The 25,823-nt window shown below is 28.1% G+C and overlaps 1 protein-coding gene across 1 annotated transcript in view; it reads right to left on the bottom strand.

Moving 5' to 3' along the window:
- Positions 1–25,823, bottom strand: part of LOC123305123 (protein dachsous) — a 471,584-nt gene that overhangs the window by 50,295 nt on the left and 395,466 nt on the right. The window contains exon 4 of the mRNA XM_044886752.1: positions 2,663–3,261. Coding sequence (XP_044742687.1) covers positions 2,663–3,261 — 599 coding nt within the window. The remainder of the gene's footprint in view (positions 1–2,662; positions 3,262–25,823) is intronic.

Here is a 25,823-nt window from a genome sequence, read left to right as displayed (position 1 = left end):
CTCATTCTGATTCATAAAATATCCATAAAATCAATAAAGATATAAAATTTTAACGGTAATTTAAGTTCTCAGTGTTTTTTATCTTTGAAGGTCTAATAATTCTCAATATTTTAATTTTAAATTCTTAACAAATGAAAACAAACAATTGACTGAGTTAATTGTTGAAAAACAATGTATAGACAAGTGTTGATTACGAAATCGTTTGTTTTTTTAAGTAAAGTAAGTAAAGAAAGGAGAACTCAATCTCACTTTCTACGTTCTGAGTACGTTATAAAATTTCAGCTTGATATCTCCTTTCGTTTTTGAGTTATCGTGATCTCAGACAAAAGGACACAAGGGCAACCGGAAATGGACTAATTAGGTGACTATGTATATCTTTACCAAAATTTTGTTCGTAACATCCATATTTTAAAGCGTTACAAGCGTTACTTGGAACTAGACTAAGTATACCTTTATATATTTCATATAAACATGGGGAAAAAAGTGATGTGTATGGTATCAGAATTATCAAATGTCACGAAGCTGGACTTTCAAGGCGGCTGGATTTTGGATATTTCTTTTCTTATTAAAATTAGCTAGGAATGAAAGATGTCTACCATCTGAGTTTGCCTTTATCGAAAATTGTTGATTTTAAGATTTAAGTAATTGCCAGGCATTGACCAGTTTCGTATTGCAATCATTAATACCGTCTAAAGTCAAAAATGCAATAAAGTCAAATACGCAATCTATAAGATGGACACGGTAGCTTGAATTGGAAACTGAGCGATAAGACGTTATTTTTTTAAAAAAAAATTTTTCTATATGAATCTATAGAGTATTCTCGTAGCAAAAGTTTTTACATGTTTAAGCCCACTTACTTTCTACTAGTTTAATTTAACTTGAACAAAGTACTAATAAAGGCTTATAAAAGAGATAATACAGAATTAAATTTCAAATTCATTTTCATTAAAGTATAATTGAAAACTCCAAAATTTTATCTATAATAATATATAACTCTAACTGAAGCTGACTGACTGATCCACTGATGTATAAAAATTCTAAGAGACTTCTAGACATGCTAGAAAACTTCAACTGTTTCATTGCAGAAAATGTGAAAAATATCCCTCAAAATTATGTTTTTCTGTTCTATACATAAAAAAAAAATTTCATTGCTTACAACACAATAAAACTGCCCCTTTCTGTTATACATGCTAGAGAGATGCGATTTTTTGCATTTTATAGGAATCTTCTTGTTGACATTACATTTCATGGGATGTCATTTTCTGTGACGTGGAACCTAGATCGATGGCTACCATCGGGGTCAAGTGGGAACTCAATTGCGAGCATAGCTCTATGAATTACATTAAGAGAGACAAGTATTCTTAAAAGTTTTCTTTTCAATGATAACGAATAGTTAGTTCATGATGAACTCAAACACAGAAGAATGAATTAAGATTCCAACTCATATAAGTAATATAAGGACGATGTTATTATAAATATATATCTAGCCTGAAGACTTCTTAAATTAAATCACCTATTCATATGTTCACAAATCTATTTTAAATTTTTGAATTAACAACGAAAGTTAACTTGATCTTGTACCTATGTAGGTATGTATGTAAGGTGTATACAACGTTCAACGTAACGCAGCGCAGCGCAGTATATGCAGATTAGTTGTTATAACTCGTGGTCGTTGGTCGGCTTATTCGTATAATATAAATAAACCTACATCCACCACTATATCCTATCTATACAATATTGTTATTATTATAAGAGCGCTTGTATATAGTACTTCATATTATGTTTATGATTGATTAATGGAGACAGGGTCATAGTATTACGGTCATTACCTGGTTTAAATGAACTATTACGTCTACAATATTTCTTAAAATAAAGATACAAATATACTTATAAAGTTTTAATATAAAACCAACCGACCGACCGACTAATAAAAAGCTTTATAATGTATCTATTCCATTTTAGAATTATAATAAATAAATATTGATTTTATTTACGCATTTTTTGACACAGTTTTCAATGTAGATATTTATTTTTTAAAATTCTTAGAGAACAAGATTCTGAGAACACGGAATATTTTGATTTCTTTCATGACAATCTTAATTAAAAGGGAATGTGAAAACGACTGCCAATTAAAATGCAATTTTGTAATCTACCAGGTAATTATATTAATATTCTTGCATTCCTAGAAATTAAACGGTAAGAAATTTTTTGTGAATATCATTGTGTCAGTATCGGTGTGAAAGCCTTCCTGATTTGCCCATTGAGGGAATAGTAACTTTAACAATAGTTATGGCGGACGATTCAATGCAGAGTCAATGGTCGCCAGGCACATACTGGTTGGCGTTACCCACAATACTTCTGGCTAGATATTCGGTTGCATACATTAAAATTTCCCACCCTTTATATTTCATCAGTTACGTTTTTGTCTAAATATCTTTCGATCTTCACGTATATTTGAAGCGTCCTTTTATTCAATTTTTTAATAAATAATGAATATATGAAACATTATGTCTATTTTTATTCTTAAATTCTAAATTAAAGCTCTCTATTTTAAATCTAATTTCTATTGATATTATGGATTTGATTTTTAATTCAATCAGATATTTATAAAATTTACAAAAAATGAAGATAATAATGTTCATAAGCTCATACAAACACTTACCTGTGAATTAATTGGTAACGATTCCAAAATTTTTACAGAATATTCGTTGCGTTCAAATGTTGGTGGATTATCATTAACGTCTTGTACTTCCACCAACACTGATAAATTCGCTGATAAGGCTGGTGTACCCATATCTGTAGCCGTAATAATTAAACTATGTCGTTGTGAAGATTCATAATCTAAATGTCGTGTTAATGTTAAATGACCACTTTGTGCATCAATTGCAAAGATGTTATTTGAAGCTGTACCACTGGACGCAATACGATATCGTACTAAACCATTATGTCCAGAGTCACGATCATGTGCATGTGCAGCATATATTAAACCACCAATTTCAACATTTTCTGGTACTGATATTCGTACAGTATTCGATTCAAATTCTGGTGAATTATCATTGACATCTTCTATCACGATATTGACTTGAGTATGACCATAGGCTGGTGGTTCTCCACTCATCGCTTGTACATTTAATAGAACTGATGCATGTGTTTCGTGATCTAATTTTGATGCTGTTCGTAAAATACCTGATTCTGGGTCAATAGAAAAATAACCATCTGGATCACCGGAGTAAATAGAATAACGTACTGAGCCACGAAGACCTGAAAACAAGAGAAAAATATATTAATGTTATCAAAAGCGGTCATTTGAACTTAAAAGGTAAGAAATCATAAGTAATAATCTAAAAGAAATCATTACATAAATAAAATAACTAATCTCTAAAGTCATCAATTTTATAAACATATTTGGCTTTGTGCGTTGACAGATTTTATTTTATTGTTGAACTAAAAATTATGTAGATAAAAAAGAATTATAAAACAAGTGAAAACAAACAATTGACTGAGTTAACTGTTGTGATACCATTTATTTTATTTATTTATTATTTATTACGCAATCGTTTTATTTTTTACGTTATGTAAGTAAACTAAAATAGTCACTCTAAGATAGCCACACATACATGTCACACATACATAACTGGTATTCCCAAACTGTATAATTTCAAATTTGCGAATAATTTACACACTCACGGGTAAACAGTGATGTTTTAGCAAAAAATCACTTTTTACGTCCTAAGCACGCTATAAAAATTTCAGTTTGATATCTCCTTTCGTACTTGAGTTATCGTGATTACAAACGGGCAGACGGACTACCGAAAATGGACTCTTTAGGTGATAAACAATCATACCAAAATTTTGTTCGTTGCATCAATATTTTTAAGCATTACAAACTTAGTAAAGTTAGGGACTACATAGTAAAACAACAAGTTTTATGTTCCAGTTAGGTTTAGAAAATAAGAATAAGTCTTTCTTAGTATTTTTAAGCAAGGATTTGAGTTTCAAATACTTTTAATGCTGATTGATAACATAAATTCGTTCCCACAATATATTTTAAAAATATCTCGGGAATTTTATTTTCTTGTTTAATAATATAAGTCTACTGGTCAAATAAAATGGTGTGGTAGTAATTTTTAATAAAAAACTATAAAAAATAAAATTTTGTAGATTATCTATCGAAATAAAATAATAAAGTAAGAGAAGCATATCCTCGGGTTGATTAAAATTGCTACTTTAACAAAAAATATAGCCAATTAACTCTAATAAAAGAGAGCCTTACTAGTATTCTAATTTTATTTTTCAAAATAATATCTAATTATAAAATTAAAAAAATAATTGATTCATTTATTATATGTGTGCATAAAACTAACTAACGTTTGTTTTAGTTTTATAAACAAGAATTAAGGTTAAATTTAAATAACTGGTTTTAAAAATTAACGAATACTAACCAGCACCAGCACCAAAGTTCTTTAAGAGCGTAAGACAATATGTCATTTGTATTATTAATTTGATTGACATGTTTTGATTGATCATATAAATATTGATATATGTTAGTGAGTACAATAAATTGATTTTAAAATAAATCTTTTTCAAACTTTATTATTTAAATCAATAATAATGAATTGTGAATGCTGTTTTGAATGCAAATTAAATACTTACTCTAATTTATTTTAAATTAATGTTATTATTTTAGAACAAAAAGTGTAACGTGTCCAATAATTATTAATAATTATTAAAATATGAAACATATTTAATTTCTACAACTGAGACAAAGGTTTTAACGAAACGGGAAATTTACCAAATACATCGAATTTGCAACTATCAAATAGTAGTTCGATACAACTATCAAATAGTAGTTCATACAAACACAAATAAAGTAATGAAATTTTTCTATTTTTGGGAAAATTCCGTATATTTTATTGTATTGCTACATAATTCTACATCTTGTATAATATAAATAAACTTTAGAGACTTATAAAATTATATTTGATGAACTTCAGAATAGAACTCCAGCTTCAAACTAATGTTTGATTGTTAAAGATTACAAGAAAATTATCATTTTATAATATAATTAATTTTATAAAACAGTTAAAACAAGCTGTAAGATGGATCTGGTGCGACTCTTGACTCCCTATAAGTACTGGGAAGCTAAAAAGATTATCCTTGAGATTTGTACCTCACGAATACTCTGAATTATTAACATAAGAATTTATCTATTGTTGATTACAATACCAGAATAATGAATCAAGGAGAAAAAATCCCCAATTACATTAAGTTCTGAAGATTTGGGATTCTGATAGCTTTCTTCACCTGTTTTGATTAATTTCAAACTCCGAGTTTTCATTTTTAGCCCATTTTTGTTTATCCATTGCATACACTCACAGTATTTTTAGTAACTGTTAGAATTTATTATAATAAACACATGGATGATAGTATTTTGTTCGAATAGTGAGTATACTTTTATAATGAGTATACTTTTTGAATCAAACAAATCATATTTGATACATTGAATAGATACGAATTACATATGGATGTGAGAATTTAAAAAGAAATTCTGCAAATTACAATCAAACAAAAAATAAAAGTATTTAGTCTGTATAAAAGAACAGAATAATATAAAATATATAAAGGATAATACGATGATGCGGTTATATTAAAGAATTTAAAAACACATCTATGTTGTATTACTGACTATACAGTGTCATCAAACACGCATGTTCATAAATTTAAACAGAATAGTTTATGACAAGAACCGTCATTTGTGATTATTTCAAAACTTAAAAATAATTAATCATTAGTGTACTATTATTATTATTATTATTAATATTATTATTATTATCATTATTATTATTATGATTATTATTATTATTATAAGACAACAATTATACAGTCCATCGACAATGGCATGACTATGCATTTATAAAATCGTAATAAAATACTGAAAGCCATTTATATAAAAACCTACATATAGCTATTATTATTATTATCAAAGGCTATTTATAACACCACAAAGAAGATATGCTTTAATTTTTATTTTATTTTTTATAACTTTGATATAACTTGGATAATATAAAAAGAAAATTTATTCGTTACTAATAAAGATAATATAATTAATATGTACATAAGTTAGAATGCGATAGATGAAAACATAACGATGAAATTTATACAGGTTGTGTTTCAAGACGCATTCATTTTTTTTAATTCAGAGGGTAGCGGATTCGATTCCTGCCATCGCATCGCATTAATACTTGTGATGGGTTGGTGTAGTGCATGTTATATGCATGAAGGAGGTGCACTCAGCCTCTAAAATTCAGGGCTGATAAATGAAATTATCAGCGCAAAGGTGGCAACACACATTTATGGTATCACAATGGGCTCTACAGCCTAAGTGTGTCCTTCGTGGACAACCAATATAACCTAACCTAACCTAACAACCTTGTTCTAGAGGGTCAAAAAAATAGATATTTCAAGAAGGGCATATTTCGTCATTTCTAGTATGAAACACAAATGTACTATATCAAACTTTTAAAATAGAAGAAAACAGATAAATCGTTCTATATAAGAAAATTATACTTGCTATTGAGTAATACAAAAGTGGATGCTTTGGATAGTGGCGTTATACAATAAATCTTTAAGTTTGGAGGGTTAAATATTAACACTTCATATTTCATAATAATTAGTGGTTTCTATTTAAGACTGTTCTTTCCTACTTACACCGAGTGTAAAAAGAATATCCGTTAAGATAATGTAAAATCTTATTAGAGATTAGCGTATTATGTTCCCTTTAGGGCCTTTGTGGTACTAATATTATCACATTAAAATGTTAATTAAGCAACTATTCATGCGATAGTCCTTCGTTAATTTTAGTTTGTATTTTGAGAATTTATGGAATAATATTTTACAAATTGAAATTTTAAAAATAAGTTTCTAAGTGTCTCAAAATAAAACTACTACAATTTATCTTCTTGAGCATTCTTGGTTTACGCAGATATATTTATGTTTAAAATTACAAAATTTTAAATTGTAAAAAATCAAATTTAAATAAATAAATATTTCTGAAAATATTAAACTTGAAGAAGAAATGTAAAGCTAACAAATTGTAGTAATTTTTTATTTCTAGAATTTTGCTTATTATAAAAATATCAATTTAACTTCTTATCACGGAATTTTTGAAATTACAAACGATGATTAATGAAACACTATTTTGTTAATGATTAATCAGATCCAAAAACTACAAAGAAAAGTCCTTCTTATAAATTTTGTACCTACTCTATTGGGACACCTCAAATTAAAAATTCCTAAATGAGACCGTATTTAAGAAAAGCTTTTACTACAAATACAACTGTCAATATAAAAATGAGGTTTGATTAGTAAATTAAAAAAGTGACGAAATTGAATCTTTTTAAACTTTTAGATCATTGATGAGGAAGAAAGCCTTGATGATAAAACCAAACAAATCCAAAGGTAATTATTATCTTCTTATAATTAATAATCATACTGTATAATGTGCTTACAATCTGTTTTGCTTTAATTTTTAGTGTGCAACAAATACACAGCAGTTCATCCATCTATTGCCTTTTTGCAAACGTTCACTGTGTGTGTTGATGGATATTAATTAGACTTCGCTTTGTTTGACCTGACGGACTTTTATTTGTGCAGACTGACTAATTCAAATATAAAAAAACACCTTTGCAATATAATATTATGTACCTGTGTCCATATGCATCTATTTTACATTTGGTTTTAAAATGTATCCATCCTTTTGACTCTAGCTAGGTAGGTACACACATATTAAGTATATACCATCTTTGATAAATACCAAAAAATACTAATTTTGACACTAGGTCTCATTAGTCAACTGCAGTGTAACATCGATTCCACCCACGAAGTAATTTTATATCATGATCAACCTATAAATATGTAAATTAATCAATATTTTTACATCAGGGGTTTTTAATTTTTTTTTTTGTATGCACATATGTTTTTTGGTGAATCTATACGAAATTATAGTCCTTATCGACATATAATCACAACCGTTTTAAAATTGGATCAAATATTTTTTATTCCTAAAGTTGTTCGATTTATATCAATACTGTAACTATCTATGCCTGCGGCTTCAGTTTAGTTCTAGTTTACAGAATATTGTTAAGGTTTTTATGAATTGAAATTTCATTCCATTAGTGTGAAATAGATAAACAAGAAAAAATTAGACAAATATTGGTATCAAAAATACTAGTTATGTAATGCTACAAAAAACTACCGTCGCGTCCCGTAATTTTCGTTACTTGACTAACTTAAACTGTTGAAATCCTTCAAAGTCTTAACCACGGGTAGGAAAGGCAAGGAGACTTTCCGATTTAAAATGTGGAAGGAATTAAATTCGGTGTTTACCGAAAAATACTCAATGGCTGAAATTTTGATTTTAAACTGAAAGGTAATTAATCTTTCAGGAAATGTTGATATTTTTCGACATTTTAAGGCCCGAGAATCCAAATTTTACTTCTGATGAAAGTTTTAATCTTAAGTTTTTATTACTTTATTTTTTTATGTCTATAAAATATTTGTACGTGTTATAATTTATCTTGCAGAAATAGTTCATTCATTTCGTTGGGATAAGGTTGATTGATATAAGTGCAAAATTTTGATAATTTCCAAACCAGGCGTAGTGAATCAAATTTTCAATTAAGTGATATTCGTGATTTCAGTCTTAGTTACTTACTTTGAGAACTTCTGTTATATAAAGCAAAAGTTAAAAATGAATCAAATTTTCGTTAAGAGAATAATATGCAAAATAAAATAAAAAAATTTTTCTGGAATAATAAATCAACCATTTTTTTATATATTTCACATGTAATTTTTTTTGTTTATGTGAAATAAAAAAAATGCATTGCATATAACACCCCCCGTTGAATCGATGAAATTGTTAGTATTTGTGTTTCACAGTAGGTGTCCCACGTTATTCGACATCCGTGTATACTTTATACGATAATCATAATAATAATAATTTGAAATGATTGTTATATGAATAGTCAAATATATAATCAACCACCGCAATTGAATTTGGAACTTTATTTAAAATTAGTCCAAATTTAATATTACTCTTCATCAATAAACTAAATATTTTTGAAACTAGAATATAATATTTAACATAGCAAAATGTTTAAACGTCTTTTAAGGAACTATGATTACATGTTTAGGAAGAACAGGTTGTATAAAATTTAACCAACATAAAAAAGTTGAGACGAAAAGCGATTTTGCTTAAGCTCATGAACATGGTTTAAGCTCATGCACCTTAAGCTCATTTGTCTATCCATGTTCTTAAGTCTTTTATAAACTTTTTTTTTTAATTCTCGATGTTTCTGTTTAGGTACGTTGTCATTACGGTTCAAATTTGCAGTCGGTTTCATGCCTTCCAAGTTTGCAATCGAGTTGAAAGTTTTGTTCCATGAAAATTTAAGACCATTTATCTAATCGTATGTTTGAATTAGGAAACAAGTAAACCGAATTAAGCACTTGAAGTATTTACCAAATATTATACAAAATGATGGAAACGCTGATGAACTATTAGGATTTTTTTATCAAAAAACTAGGAACTTTCTCCAAAGAGTCTTTTTAAAATTAATATACGTAAAAGTAGATACCAGAGCTTAAAATCAAGATGGCCCATCAAGAAAATTTCTCAGCACTTCTTCGTTTTGGAGTTGTAATGAAAACCTTACTACAAATTATTAATTATAAGCACGGTATAAAAAGATCTCTTCGTTCGCCAAGCAGTAGAAATTCAAAATTTGAATAATGAAGCACGACAATTATTATGTTTTGTATGTACGGATAAAATCAGCCATATTTTGTAATGCGGCAAAGTCTATATAATTATAATCTCCTTGTAATCTATCCGCAAAGTTGAATCGAAAATATGCCAAAAGATCAGCTGAAAAATATACAAAACTAAAAAAAAAAATGGTGGAAGCGCCGTTTATTTACAATGATTTTTGGATTTAGATTTTTATTTTGGTATTTTTTCCATCAACTTTGTATTTCGTGTTTTGGATGATGATAAAAATAAAACTTTTCGTTATTGTCTTATAACAGTTAATACACTAAAAAGTCTTTCTTTCCTACTGTGTTTAAATGAGAATTGTAATATTAGTTTGTAATCAAATAAAAATATTCATAACAAATTTTATGTGTAATACATATGACTGACTATCGAATTACTTTATACAAAAAATTGCATTCCAATCATAAAATTTAAAAGGCACGAAAGGTAAACATTATCCTAAATGTACGTAGGCATACTATTGGCAGAACCAAATTATTCAGTTATTAGAACTTCATTGTCATCTAAATGAACGTGGTTTCAACGTCACAGAGGAACAAGTTTTTTGGAGCACTAATAGAAAATATCACCAATTCCTTCGCGAATCCGAAATATGAAATTATTTATCTAACATAATTTCGGTAAGAGTACTACATTTTGTAATAATTAGATATATTGAATGCATTGACCTACACTTCTACTATGAGAATATGACTACTTTAATAAGAAAAAACCTTTTTTAAGTTTTATGCAACTTGGGATCAATATATTTTATCGTCTATCAAGATTCCCTAAAAACCAGTTCTTTTAACAATCTAGCTAACAAAAATTTCGGTTAAAAAAGTATATATTTTTGAAGATGGATTTTCGGGTTTCATAAAATAGTGTGTGTCTTAATTATGCCTAACAACTTTTTATCTGCGAAAATTCTTGTGAGCGCAGTTTTTTTATTTTGATCGCAGACTAAATTTGGCGGATATCCCCGATTTTTTTTAATCTAAATGAGATTTCCGTAGTCCAACAACAATTTTCGTACATAAGACATCTTTTAACCAGTGTCGGACAAAAACATATTTGTATTTGTTGATGATCAGACAGGGATGATCAAATATTTCCAAGACAAGTGAAACAGAACGTTCCACTTACAAGAACTTTTCCAGATATAAAGTTGTAAGGCTAGGCACGACTAAACTATCCGTCAATTTTCTAGAGCTAAACTTTCCAATGAAAATCTATGCTGAACAACACAGCCAATTTTTTACGATAGAAAAAAACTAATGTGCTGATATGTTTTTAACCCTCACATCTGTCATTATTTTTGCCTTTTCGGAAAAAATAATGAAGTATAACAAGAGTTAGTAAACGAATAAGGTCTGAGAGATGTTTAACTGTATTTCGAATATAATTTTTTTTTCTTGCTCAGCACAAAGACGAAATGGAATAAAAACAAGGAAGATAAAAAGTTAACAAAGTCAGGTAATTGAAATAAAGGTATGTATTATATATTTTGCATGTACAATAATTTTTATTATAACTTAACGTTTTGTGTGTATAAAATACTAAGAGTTGTGTCGTAAATATTCGATTATCATCGACATTCGTCTCTTTTAGCTTTGCTTTGCTAAGCTAGAGTTGTTACTTGGTGAAATATATACACTACCTACCTATCATGGTGGTTATAACTTTATTGTACATATACCGTATATACATTTTTTACAACGCCCACTCGGGAAGTAGACTTTTCGAGCGCTGTATGTCACCTTCAAAATACACAATAATCGCATACTTAACTATATGTGTTTCATAAACGCACATGTTCGGTTATAGGTGTTTCATAAACGCACATGTTCGGTTATAGACTACATAATTGTATGTACTACTGACACGCCATCTGTACTAAAAAAAAATAAGTAATCAATCTTAACCCTCATTTATTAAAGTTACCACACTGATTGTGTCAAACGCGAGTGTTACATACAAAAAAACAAAATTAAAAATTGAAATTAAAATGAACGAGCAATAAAAATTTGTATGCAATAAAATTTAAATTTAAAATAAGTAAATAAATCATTTCTCAAATTGATAAATTTCTCTCAAAGTCAACTTCCCGAGCGATTGTTGTAAAAAGTATTGAATGCTACTTGCGGAATAACTAGCAAATATGACAGTCGTGATTACGGCATTCGCTCTAAGGTTATGAGACATTCTTATGAAGACTCGTGTGGTTGTCGCAACTCGCCTACGGCTCGTAGCGACATCTACCACACTCGTCTTCATAAGAATGTCTCATAACCTTACGCTCATGCCGCAACACCACGACTGTCAGATTATTTGCTAGTTATCCCACTTGTAGCATTAATAACTATTATATGTTTGTTTGTGGATAGCCACAGCCAAAGAGAGCCAAGTTTAAGTTAAGCCATATACAAAATAATCTTGTATGGTCAAAATATTGTCTCGTTCAATAATTTAGATCCAAAGTAGCAGAAGCATACACCTTCAGGAGTTGGGGATGATAGCAGTTGAGTATAGGGTAAGATATGGTATCTAGAGTATCAGATATCTCGAATCATTCTGAAGTTTCTATGCCATTGCTATTTACAGAACAAAAATTATACCGACGATTTTTTCTCAGAACGCAAGTATGTTGATGACTGATTCTCATTTCATTTCAAGGTGACCATTGCATATTGTAAATTGTAAATGATACTCAACGTAAATTATTGGTTATAAGTGATATTCTAGGATACAGCGCGTCATAAATCCATGAATCCAAACTTCCTGCCGCGTGGTGATTAAGCCCAGTCGATGTAGGGTATTTTCTAAGTGCTCCTTGCCAAATGTCCACTCTGCCACATAATGTCCTCTGAAAATATGGCTCCGGCTACATCAACTCAGGAGCTTATTTACCACGTGGCAGAAATTAAAGATTTATGGATTTTTTGACATCCTAGAATATCCTAGAATAAGAGTTCCTCCTATCCTAGAATAAGAGTAAGTTGTTTTACTATAGTCCAGCTTTAAACGTAACGTTAGAGTTTGAGGAAGTAAAGTTTCAAATACTCAAAAAGATACCATTATATTCTTGTTTTTTATGAGTTGAAAAGTATTTAGGTAAACGCAGTATAAGTGGGGATAAGAAATTTCATTTAGCCCGGGCCATTAAAAATACCATTTGAAGCTTTTGGTGGACGCTCAGAGGAGGGGATGATTGTAAAATAAATGTGTAAGTACAATCGGTGTCTATGATGCTGTATTTTGTATTTTGTAATAACTGTAATATTTTTATGTTTTTTGGATCGCAGAATTATGGTTCTTATTACTCGCTGTAATTAATATTGGTTCGTTATAACATTAACCTAAATTGGGTTTATTTCGATTTGACTTGCATTCAATTTTTAAAGATTCCATTTCATTCAATTTTTAAAAGGAGCACTCAATGAGCAATTGGAAAATTCAGTATGAAAATTTCATTACATACAATTCAAATTTCAAAAGCACATGATTGTTCATTAAGTAAAAATTGCATAATGCTTGAGTCAATTATTGATGAATTGAAGTATACCTCGAATAAAATAAAGAAGTACGAATGCTTGCCTAGTTTTATATAGGCAAGCATATTTAACAATATTTATATATACCATTCAACAAAACCAACATCGTATCGTAACGTCTTATGTGTGGTACCAATGATCCCGTGAGCGAACCAACCCAGTGGATAGTTTTACACATTGCTCATAGCACTTGGAAGAAACACTTCCGTGTTGTTTTTTATTTTCTTAAAGTTTAATATACACTGCATAGTTTTTTATTTTAATTTTTTCTGTGAATTATTTTCAATGTTAATGATTTTTTAGTAGGTTCATTTGGAATATATTTACATAACAAGTAATTCATCATTTTATTTATCTATCAATGGATCTTTCAGGGGGTCCAAAAAACGTCGTATGTTATGTTTCAAATACCTAATAACACACATTCATTCATTAATAACAATAAATCCAAAGCTCGGCTGAATCCGAATTTAATGTCATGTTATCGCCTTAATTTTGTTGAAAACCAATTGCGAAATATGAAAACTTGCTAAGAATTCTTTTCATTTATTAAATTTTATCAATGATTGATAATAATTTTGCTTGTCGCACATTTTTTACCCCCTAACTAACAAAGCGGGGTGCTATAAGTTGTGTCGGCCTATTTGTGGCAATGTAGCTCCTAAAAGATGAAACGATTTTAATTTTTTTTTTTTTTTTTTGAAAGGTAATTTGATCGAAAGTGTTCTTAGCTATGCTTCAAACACAAGTTAAAGATTCGTTACCCGATAAAAGATATGGAAAAAAACACCGAAAAAATATATCGAAAATTTTATAGACCTGAAGCATTCTTTTAATTACGAGTTGGTTGGGTTCACTTTGTCGACTATAGAGGAGTTGGTTGGTTCTGCTTTTTTGAACGCAACCTTGTATTCAAAAATGGGAAACTATTACCGAAATTTTTTTCGGTCTAATTTTTTCGGTTTATTTTTTCCTAAATCCTTCACAATTAAATATAACATGTTACAAAACTTGTGTTGTATATTATTTTGAGAGACATGGTGGGGTATGCATAGTGCTAAGTGTTATCAAGTCGATATAGCGTGTAGCAGCCTTAATATCAATTATTTGATCCGGTCAAATGAGAAATTTTGATGTATTTTATCACAATAGTTAATAAATTATCTTTGGAATTAAATATGTAGTAAATTAAACGATAGGAATAAATAGGCAATTCTACTGTACCAACTACTTTAAAAGACTAAGGTCGATTGAATAGAATCATGATGAAAAAATAAATATTCGTTTTTTGATCATGTAATCATAACTTTAGACATGTTCATATACATTAAAAGAGTACCTTTACATTGATAATCAATGGCCCATGATTCATTCTGTAAGGTATCGACTCAACTTGTTGAGACGATTCATTGATTTGTGACAATACTCAACAGTTATATTATTACAGCATTTCTATGTTCTTAGTTTTATTAATATACAGAGTGGAAAGATTTCAGTTTTAATGAGAAACATTTTACACAATAATTTAAATGTAAGTGAATTTTTCAAAAACTTTTGTGCTTATAGAAGGATAATTGAGACTTTTAAATTTGATCTCAACGTACTGGTTCATTTTAAAATTAGGGCTCATAACTAATATCTGATGTTGTTTCTCATAAAGAAACATTTTTTCTTGGAAATTTTTTTCCGTAAAAATAAATTCGGCAGGTTTAATGGTATAATGCAGAGTTTTGGGGAAAAAATGAGAAATTTAATTATATTTTTATAAATACTGCTTCCAGAAACAGCTTTTTTATAAGGGCTCTAGAAACAGCTTCCAGAAACAGCGCAGAGGTCCCATTTCCAACCCAATGTATATGCTTTAAACTAGTGATGCGTCTCGAGAAGGATTTTGAGACTCAACTTACTGTTTTTGACATTCCCTGCACTTCGAGCAAGATTTATGCTTAAACAATTTTTAGGATTTTTCCCACAATTCCTACACTTACTAATCGTAAGAAGAAAATTAGGAAGAAATAACTTGTGAGAAGGGAATTAAAAGGAAATTACTATCAATTCAATTTCAGGGATAATAGTAGAGATAATGACAAGAACATTCACAATTCATTCAATTAGAAATATCAATAATTTAATAATATGAAAAAAAATTAAAAAAATTGGCTAACCATTATATATTTGTGCCACTCAGTCGCAACGACCTGACTCGGTAACTAGAGTGTAAATTGGAATCAAATTTGTTTTCATTCGAGTACGAAATTGAAAAATTCACCCGTGGCACTCGAGTAAAAACAGTACTCGATTCGCATCACTACTTGAAACACTTGTCTTTATCTAGTTTACTAAAAGATATTTCTCATTAAATGTTAAAGCAGTCTATCCTGTACATGTACGAAATAATAATATTCAAAATACTCCGTCTCATTTTAATTCGACATTCAGTTGACTACTCTATTTAACTGTAACTGTGCATTGATGTATCTGTAATTTAAAGTGAGAACAGAATTGTGTTAGGCTTTTTTTTATTTAAATAAAAATCACGCAACCAACACAAATGAAGTTAAAGAAATAATAAACGTGTTTGTATGAAAGAAATTTAAATACCTTGACTGACAAAAATTATCATATAACAAGTGAAGATAACAACTAATACAGTTAATTGCTCAAATACACTGCATATTTTCGATTTCAGTCACATTGTATATGTTTGGTTTCAACTTTGATATCTAATAAGAATTTTGAATTTTACAAAATGATCAATTTTCAATCAACTTTACTAGAAAAAAATTGGAACGTAATTTTATTAATAAATTTTGAAGGAAGAAGTTATACAGGATGGGACAGAGAAGTGTGACATTTTGAAAAACGCTATTAAACCAAAACCCATTAATTTTTCTAAGCTATTTTTAATAGGTACTTACCATAAAAAAACATTCAAAAGCAAATATATCAATTGTATATTTTTAAATAAATTGTCAATAGGGAATATTCATGAAATTAAAATTTGGTTCAAATATTTTTCTTCCGTAACTATATTGATTGGACATTTCAACTAAACCATTATTTTAATAATTAATATCTTTTTAATTATTTAAAATTAATTAATAAAAGTACAAATTCATTTAGAGCATTTAAAATATTCAAAAACGGAAATTCAAATTTTTATACGGACGTGACATCATAGTACTCCTTTGTCATATTTGTTGACATACTGTAAGGTATTAATTACTTACATTTTATATGGTATTACATGATTTATATTATTCTACGGGTTTTTATTAGAAAACTTAATAATAACGAGTGTAAATTCTGTGTTATAAATTCATTTTTTTAAAGTGTAAATTATACATTGAACTGTTATCAATTGACAGATCGCGTACTTACACGTCATCAACAGAGAACACCAAAAGACTGTGTTTAAATATCTCAAAATTATACTGTATTTTAAATATTTTTTTACACTTAATTACAGCATTTTTAAACAGTATTTATATTTTTTACTTTGTTATAACGGTGTAAACAATGAATTAAAAATATAAAAAAAATACATGAATATTCCCTATTGTTATGTTTGACTCAAAAAAACCTGATTAAGCAAATTATAAATTTCTTGAGTGTTTACTTGAAAATACAGATCAATGTTTTTGTATGCATTTTAAGATTGGAGCATTAACTGTGCAATTTTTTAATTACAAATTTTCCGGAAATTTTTTTGGTAGAATAATATTTATAGCAAAAAAAAGTATCATATCACAAATTCGATTTAATTTACGCTAAATAAATTCATTTAATATTTCAACAAATACCAGTAACTACCATAGCCATAACCATAGATAGATGTATTATACACATTTAAATTATCTGCCTCCATGTTGTACATTCAAGTCGTTTGTTTTTTAATATAATATTAATAAAAGGGATGTAATAAAATTGATGAAGATAACATTTGTGTCATATAAATGCAATAAAATAAGATAGAGAGAAAATATTTATAAACGATTCCACGTACACTGTAAAAAAATTACCAACTTGAAAATTAATTCTTAACGTGATAGCAAATTCATATTATTCTTGGTTCAAGAAAATATTTTTTTGCTATATATTAAATTTGTAGTCAAATACGTCATTTCTTAACTGAAGGACATATATATTCTGCGTTACAAAATCTACACAGAGCAAATGTAAAAAAGGTGCCATACTTTTTTCTTTAAAATATATTTGGTGATATATATGTGATATAAACATGTCAGAAATATTTTTAACAAACCTTGGAAATTTTAATCCTTAGAAACCTTAGAATTTTTACTGAATTAATAAAAATGGATAATCATCTAGTGCAGATATACTGTTGAATTATAAGTTAATAAGTGACAAAAAAACAATGCTATACTTAATCAAACGGAGAAGATAAATCGATATTTTATTATCTAAATAACCAGAATTTCACAAAAATTTTCAATTTTCTATTCACTTAAAACTATTTAAAATTTACAGTTTTCCTGTGAACGCACAGAGCAAAACAGGGTGGCAAATAAACGTTATTACGTATTGAGCTAGTTGAACAGCCAAGTAAGCACGTTTACTTAAAATAAATTTTTTTTACTGTGTAGGATAATACCTACTTATATTATTATATTATATCTTTGATGGTTAATAAAATATGAAGTTTTTAGAGAGGAGAATCATTTAACTACTATTTCATATGTGATAAGTTAAAGCTTTTTAATACTGAGTATTTGATTTTATATTGATTGGGTCGATACTTGACCAAAAACCATTTTAAATGTACAGTAAAAAATAATTTTTGAATTTTTCGTAAAAACTTATATTATGTATTATAGTATTTTAGAACTTTAAACGTAAACTTATTTGTAAAGTAAAATTTATTTGTTTCAACATTGCTTAATATCAAAACTTAAGTTTTCCAAATATATTAATCTGGAAATTCTTAAAATTAAAAACGATAATTAACGAAGTCTTAACCGTTAGCGTTGCGTCAGATTGAAAAATAACAAAGAGCTTTTCTTCTTATAATTCCACAAGGAATTCATGGCTTCATTTTGGTTCGGTGATTCAGAGTATTTCACTTGAGTTATATGTTGTTAAAAATTATATAAGTTGAATGTTAATCGAACACATTGTTCTTAAGTATACTAACACATATGCATTTATAATACATATCATATAAATGTAAGAGAAGGTACTGTATATAGTTTATTAATTATAACTAATTTGCAAATTAGATATGGCTAGTCTGATTTGAACATTTTATAATTGATGGTCTTGTATTTTATTATATAGGTATGTACTTAAAGATACATATATGCTGTTATAAAATATTTGTTCACAAAAAGAACATAGACTATAGATCAATCTTGGTAAAATTTATTAGCTCATTCATTTACCATCAAATTAACACTATATTCTAAAACAATACAACATACAGAGTGTTTACTGGAGATTTACATGACAAATTATTATAGATAAAAAACATTTTCATTATTAATTTCACGATGAAAAGTTAATATTTAATAAAACAAATGAAAACGAACAATTGACTGAGTTAATTGTTGAAATACCATGTATAGACAGTGTTGATGACGCAATCATTTGTTTTTTGACGTCACGTAAATAAAAAAAGATATTCACTTTTAAATAGCCACACATAACTGATATTCCTATATTAATACTATAAAATTTACACCTAATTTACGCCCTCGTGGGTAAACAGTGATGTTTACAAAAAATGTTTCAATCAAAAGTTGTTTATTTTTTTATAAGGAACGTAATTTACATTTAAACTTTTGTTCTATCTCTAACGGTTTACAAGATGGGTCCTACGGACCCAAGACCCGCTTGATCTATTTTGCTCATTTACGAACTCGACCTCACTTTTTACCCCCTGAGTACGCTATTAAAATTTCAGCTTGGTATCTCTTTACGTTTTTGAGTTATCGTGTTGGCAGACAGACGGGCAGACGGACTCCTATACCAAAATTTTTTCATAGCATCAATATTTTTAAGCGTTACAAACTTGGGACTAAACTTAATATACTATGTATATTTCATATATACATGGTATAAAAAAACCACTTTTACCATTACTTGTAAGGAAAATAGAATTACTGTATAGGCTGATTTTTTAAAAAGTTTCTAGTCTTATATATAATACACATATCGTATTTAAGGAGAAATACAGTTTTTTTTATAAGAGAACGTCTTCATGGTCAAGCAGGGTTAGCTATTGTTTTTTAAATGGAACCACATATTTTTTATAACAGTTTCTTGTTCTCTGTTTTTTTTTCCCTAGACCTAAATTGTTGCTACCTGATTTATTGGATAAGAGTTACTTGTTTTGTGATTAAAAAAGATTAGTTAAGATCTGCAAAATTTCCTACGGGAAAATGGAGTTTATTACTCATTAATCTCTTATAGTTAATAAAGTCATAATAGAAAAACGGTTTTTCTACATTTTAACATTCTGATATAAAAGTGTTCGAATGATGGAAAATATTTTGCGAACACATTGTATAAACGAAAAATAAATTATTTAAATAAGTTATTTATATATTATCGAAATTATAAATCAGATAAATTGATAGTTACAAAAAAAGTTTCATTAGTTATACTTGTTTGCATACAATAAACGAATTATTATTATTATTCATATTTCAGAGAAAAACATTTTATTATTTATTCACTCAATTCAATTTTAAATTAAAAAAAAAATATTTAGGTTTTAATGAATATACGATAATATTGTTTAATTATTGACTTTAACTCTATGTTATGTAAATACTCTATGATTTGTTTTTTATACCATGTACATGTATATTAAATATATCATAGTATATGTATTAAGTTTAGTCCCAAGTTTGAATCGCTTAAAAATATTGATGCTACGAACAAAATTCATAAAATTACCTAATTAGCCCATTTCCGCTTGTCTTAAATGATAACATACTTTTGAATTAAATTTCTTCTATTTATGTGGTTACACCTTATTAAATAATCCTGTATTTGCATTCTTTGTTTGGCATCACTTAGGTATATGTATTTTACTTGCAAAAAAGTTTCTTTTCTTAAATTTTTTATATCCTCCAAAATCACAATTATTTTATTAAAACTAAACCTTCATGAATAGGTCTCTGTATCTGCATTAGAATTAAATTTTTTCGCTCTACAAATTCGTTGACAATAAGTTGTCACGTACGGACAAGAACGAAAGTGATACAAAAAGGTATCGTGGTATCCTGGTTCTTATCAGATAACGAACAGAATGCTTAAAATAACACTCAATGCCTAACGCAGGCATATAGAATTTTGTAAAACATTTTGCAAACTATAATAATTTTTAATATTGTATAATTTTTGTATTTTTTGGGTCACGTAAAAATAATAAAAAAAATGATATTTTTACAACAAAATAAGTTCAAACAGTTAAAACAATTAAAGTACTTAACTACAAATTTCATAGGTTTTGTTTGTTATCAATAAGTTACACAATATAATCATTTGAAGATCTTAACAAAGGAAGCAATAAGTTGTATATCATGAATAAAAAAAATTAGCGTAATAAAGTAATTGTGTTTTTTCTCTTTTATAAATGTAAGAAAATTAACGGTATTGCCGTTTATTTTATATATAATTTAATAAAACTTTAATAATTTTTTTATACACCGTACGTACAAACAAAATAAATTAAATTGACCTGGAATAATTGTTTATCATCAGAATTACGATGGAAAACCGACTAAGCAAATACCAAATGTTTAAAGCATAGCTGACAATTTTGATGAAAAACATTAAATAGAAAAGCTGAAAACGATCATTTTAAATGTATTGACAGGTTTCGTACCTATTGCATAATATATCTGCTGCTGGTTTAGTAAACAATCGAATTTTATATGCTTTAAGAAGGGTTTTGGGTCTCAATTTGTTCTTATTCATGCAGTCGAAGTAAAGAAGAAACCATTGGGATACACGAACATCAAAAAAATGTTGTTGGTACATATTAGTAAAAATAATTCTGTGAGCTTCGAAATAAGATTCAACTTTTTTGGAATAAAATTTTTATTGCGTTACAAACTTGGGACTAAACTTAGTATACCTTGGTATATTTCAAATACATGGTATAATAATATATAAAGGTATTTTAAAATCCGAAGGCGTTCTCTGATTTTTTTACTCAATAGAGACGTGTTTTTCAAGCATTTTATGTAATGTACGATATTTCAGTTTCCTAACATAAGTTACATCATATTAATACTGCGAGACGTATTTTTGAATTTTAGGTGATATCAATAAGCGATACATACTTAATAGCTCTACTAATGAAATCAAAGATGCTGAGTGCACCGCTTTCATGAAAATTTATGTCATGCATTTCATCAATTCATTGCTACCATAAAAATTATCTTTTTCTGCTAGAATGTTGAACCTGCAACCAAAGATATACCACCTACGGGAGTTAACTAAGTCACCCGAGTTAGTATTTATACGATTAAACTGTTATGCTAATAAATTTTGGGAAAATCACTAATGACGTTATGGAATAAATATGCAAGTCATTAACAGGCTTAAATCTTAGAAAAAAAACAGCAAAAGTCTATGGAAATGCTAGACTTTTTAAATAGTGGGCTATATTTTATTAGAAAGTAATTTCATACATTTGAATAGTATTTTGCAAATTGGTAGGGTTTCTTAATATCCATTATTCATTCAACACCTACCGACACTCAGTTTAATCCTGTTATCGTGTATCTATTCTAAGATATAGTGTGTCGCATGGCAAAATGATTCCCCCAATAAATTAAAGATATTTCGCTTAAATATTACAAGATTTCAGATACATTATACTTAATGCCAAACGCTTTTATTGGTAAAAGTTTATCCTTGTATCGAAAAATTCTTGATTTGTGCATCAAATAGTAACATGAAAAATTTCTGATCTTGAGTGTACAACTGAATAAAGATAGATTCATATTAAAAATAATCATGTTTATCTCATTGTTATTGAAATACCATCACGTTTTGTTTCTAAAATACTAGATATTCATTCGTCTTTTTTACATTTACCACTAAAAACCTTTGGTTGTATATAGAATATTTTTCCACACAGTATTATGCTTACTTTAGACTAGAAATGGTTACTCTTAAAACTCTGCTTTGGTACAGTTTTGTATATTATTTGCAAAAATCTTCTCGATTTACTTCAATGGAAAAATATATATAAATAAAAATAAGAGAAGAAAAAATGTGAAAACGTGTTCACAAAGTTTTTGATATTCGTATTTTATAAAAACTATTTGTACAGGGTATCTTAATAGAAACAATCCGATTTTTTAAATAAATGTGATCGCAAATCATGAATTTTATTAAAATTTGATCTTAGCATACTTAACAAAGTGGTTCATTTAATAAATGTCTCATATTCAAAAAATAGTGCATTCAACGGTGTTAAAATTTCTGAGTTAGGACCAACTTTTAAATTTTTATACATAAGCAAGAGTACAAAATAAATGTTTTATCGAAATGCAAGTTGTTCGATTTGCCGAAAATTAAAATCCAAAATAATAACAGCATCAAATAATAATTATTTTGATTCTTGCTTTCTTTTTAAGGTAGTTTATTTCACTCGAAAAATGATTTTGCTTAAAAATGCAATAAAATTGAGATATAAGATTAATAAAAGTATTCTGTATTTCATAAAAAAAGGAAATTTTTTCACCGTCTGTGGGTTGAGATATTAACTTACAAAATGTGCATGAGGAGGAACGCCAAGTATAAAAAAGAATATACTTTTCTATATATATCGAAAACAGTTCTCACAACTTTTTCAAAAACAGCGTATTGAAACATATTCATGATAAATTTTTTGGAATCAAGAAAACGATACTTTCCTTTCTTGTTAAAAAGAAAAACACAAAAAACAATTTATAAATATGCAGGTTTGTGTATAATTTGTATACATATACATACAATTTCTTAGTATGGTACACTGTTGTCACAAATAGTGCACAAGTTGAAGAGTATGTTTTTATGGACTTGACTATGACGGTCGAATCGTTGCCTCGATTTTGATCCGTCAAATGACCTATGTGAGGAACAACAACGGAACATTTTATCGCATTTTTCGAGAGATATATAAATTGGAAATGTCGAATTTTATATTATGGAATGAATTTTTAAAAATGCAATCAAAAATTTCAAATGACTTTTCTCTCAAATATGTCACGAAATGTCAGCTTCCATAATATTGGAGTAATTGTAAGACCCGCTTCGCTTCTAATTAACGTATCATGTTTGAAATAATTTTCGTTGACAGTGTTAATAAAGTACTAAAACATAAAGGTGGAGGTTGCATTTTTTTTGGTTCCTTGGGTAAGTGATAAGGGTTTCAAGACTTTTAAATCTGATTTTAGTAACACAGAGAGACATGGCGAAATTATAAAAGTTCCTTTGTTTATCTATGATGACGGAAACCTAAAAATACCTAGCTGATTGATTATAAATGGATTCTTTGCAAAGAATCTTTAGCTACGAACTAAAACTCATTTGATCAAAATAAATGTAATTTATTTGGTAGCTGATGTGGTATCTACTCGTTCCCGTATGTTGTTGATGCCTGATGATGTTTTGAATGTTTATGCTAATAAACCGTATGGTATTAAATTGATCATTGAATTATTTTTACTGCTTTAGCAGCTATCTAATAAATAAATAGTTATTTTTGCTACTTGGCAGGGGCGGATTAACGAATTTGCCGCCCATAGGCAGGCATCAAAGTGTCGCCTTTTTACAAACAAAAATCTGTTGTATTTAATTGGCAATTGAAAAATATTTAATATAATAAATGAAATAACTTTTTAATCATAAGTAAGGTTTACAAAACAAAAAAACAATTCATTTTTCAATTATTTCAATATACATTTTTACGCCAGACTTTTTCAACTGCAAATGTATCGATGATTTTGTTCAGATCAACTTGTAGCAAAGTTTCAACTTCAATACACATTATAGCCAAAATACACATCCACGCAAAATTGATAAAACTGAATTGAATTCACATTTTTATAAAACACGAAAATTTTTAATAATTGAACTGAATTTTTTGCTGCCCCATTTTTGCCGCCGTAGGCACAGGCCTACTTTACCTACGCATAAATACGCTCCTGCTACTTGGTAAATACAATCTTTTTTTGTTCTTATATTTAGTTTTATTGAATTGAACTTACAACGTACGAATACATGAACAGAACTTGAACACTCACATACATAATCATAAACTATTAAAAAACATAACATAACCTATAATATGTGTATGGATGAATGAATTGTATTTGATTTAAAAGTTAACTTAAACTAACGGGAAACATTATTTAAAAAGTACCTAAGTTTTAACTATATAAAGTATAAATATGATTTTACACTTCGTACTAACAGAAAGAAAATCAACTAAAAATATCAATTTATTTATAAAATATAATTATTATTAAGTTTATGTAGCTTTATACACCTCTATGTTTTGTTTAATACAAATCTGTACCAAGAGGTCATGTGTAACCAATTAAGAAGTTGATTAATTTTCTTAATTAATTTATATATATAATAATTCTCTTCTATATAAAAATAACCAGCAGTTATCGAACCACTTCGCTGGGGAATTACAACTTTGTAAAGAAAAACTACCACTATATAGCTTTTACTTCCTTTATCCCCCACTTACTCCCCTCCTTCACCTTTATTCATGGGTTCTAATATTTTGATACGGAATTCGAACTATTTCCTTAAAATAAAAATTATTCCTTAGTATTCCGTTGTATAATAGTGACCTTAAGACACATCTGTACCAAATTTCATGTAGATATCCTGTTGGTCATCCCGTAAGTATGGATGTCTTGTAGCTACCATTTATTAGTCACTAACAAAGGTAGAAAGACTTGCGTTTGAAAAACTATTAATATTTATAAAACTACCATACGACCTTTCAGATGCCTGACATAAAAAATCATTTATATTAAGGAAACTGGTGTACATCTAAGAGAGAACCAACTTTTATAAGTATTTTGCCTCAGATTTCATTTCCCTTTTCGTTCTTGAATAAAAAAAATTCCTCATTAGCTTTTGTAATATTTTAATCATCTACAATCTACATATTTGGCTACTATAGATATACCAAACTTGCTAATTAATTGTAACAAAAAAGAGGCGGCCGTATATTGGAAGCCTTTGGCTGCCTGCATATGTCTATTATAGATATGGTAACTTCCAAATAAATTTTCAATTTCAATGCGGTTTTGTAATTTAATTTACTCATCTAGTATTGAAAAGAAAAAAATATAAGACATTTCAATTAATTTTAAAATTAATTTGTTCTGGCTCATTTTCCATAGAGTTTTGTACAATTTTAATCCATATGATAAAGAATATGGTGTACCCTATTGAGTTGCAGTAGG

This window comes from Chrysoperla carnea, chromosome 1 (genome assembly GCF_905475395.1).
Source record: "Chrysoperla carnea chromosome 1, inChrCarn1.1, whole genome shotgun sequence".
NCBI lineage: Eukaryota > Metazoa > Arthropoda > Insecta > Neuroptera > Chrysopidae > Chrysoperla > Chrysoperla carnea.
This window is presented reverse-complemented; position numbering and strand designations above follow the sequence as displayed.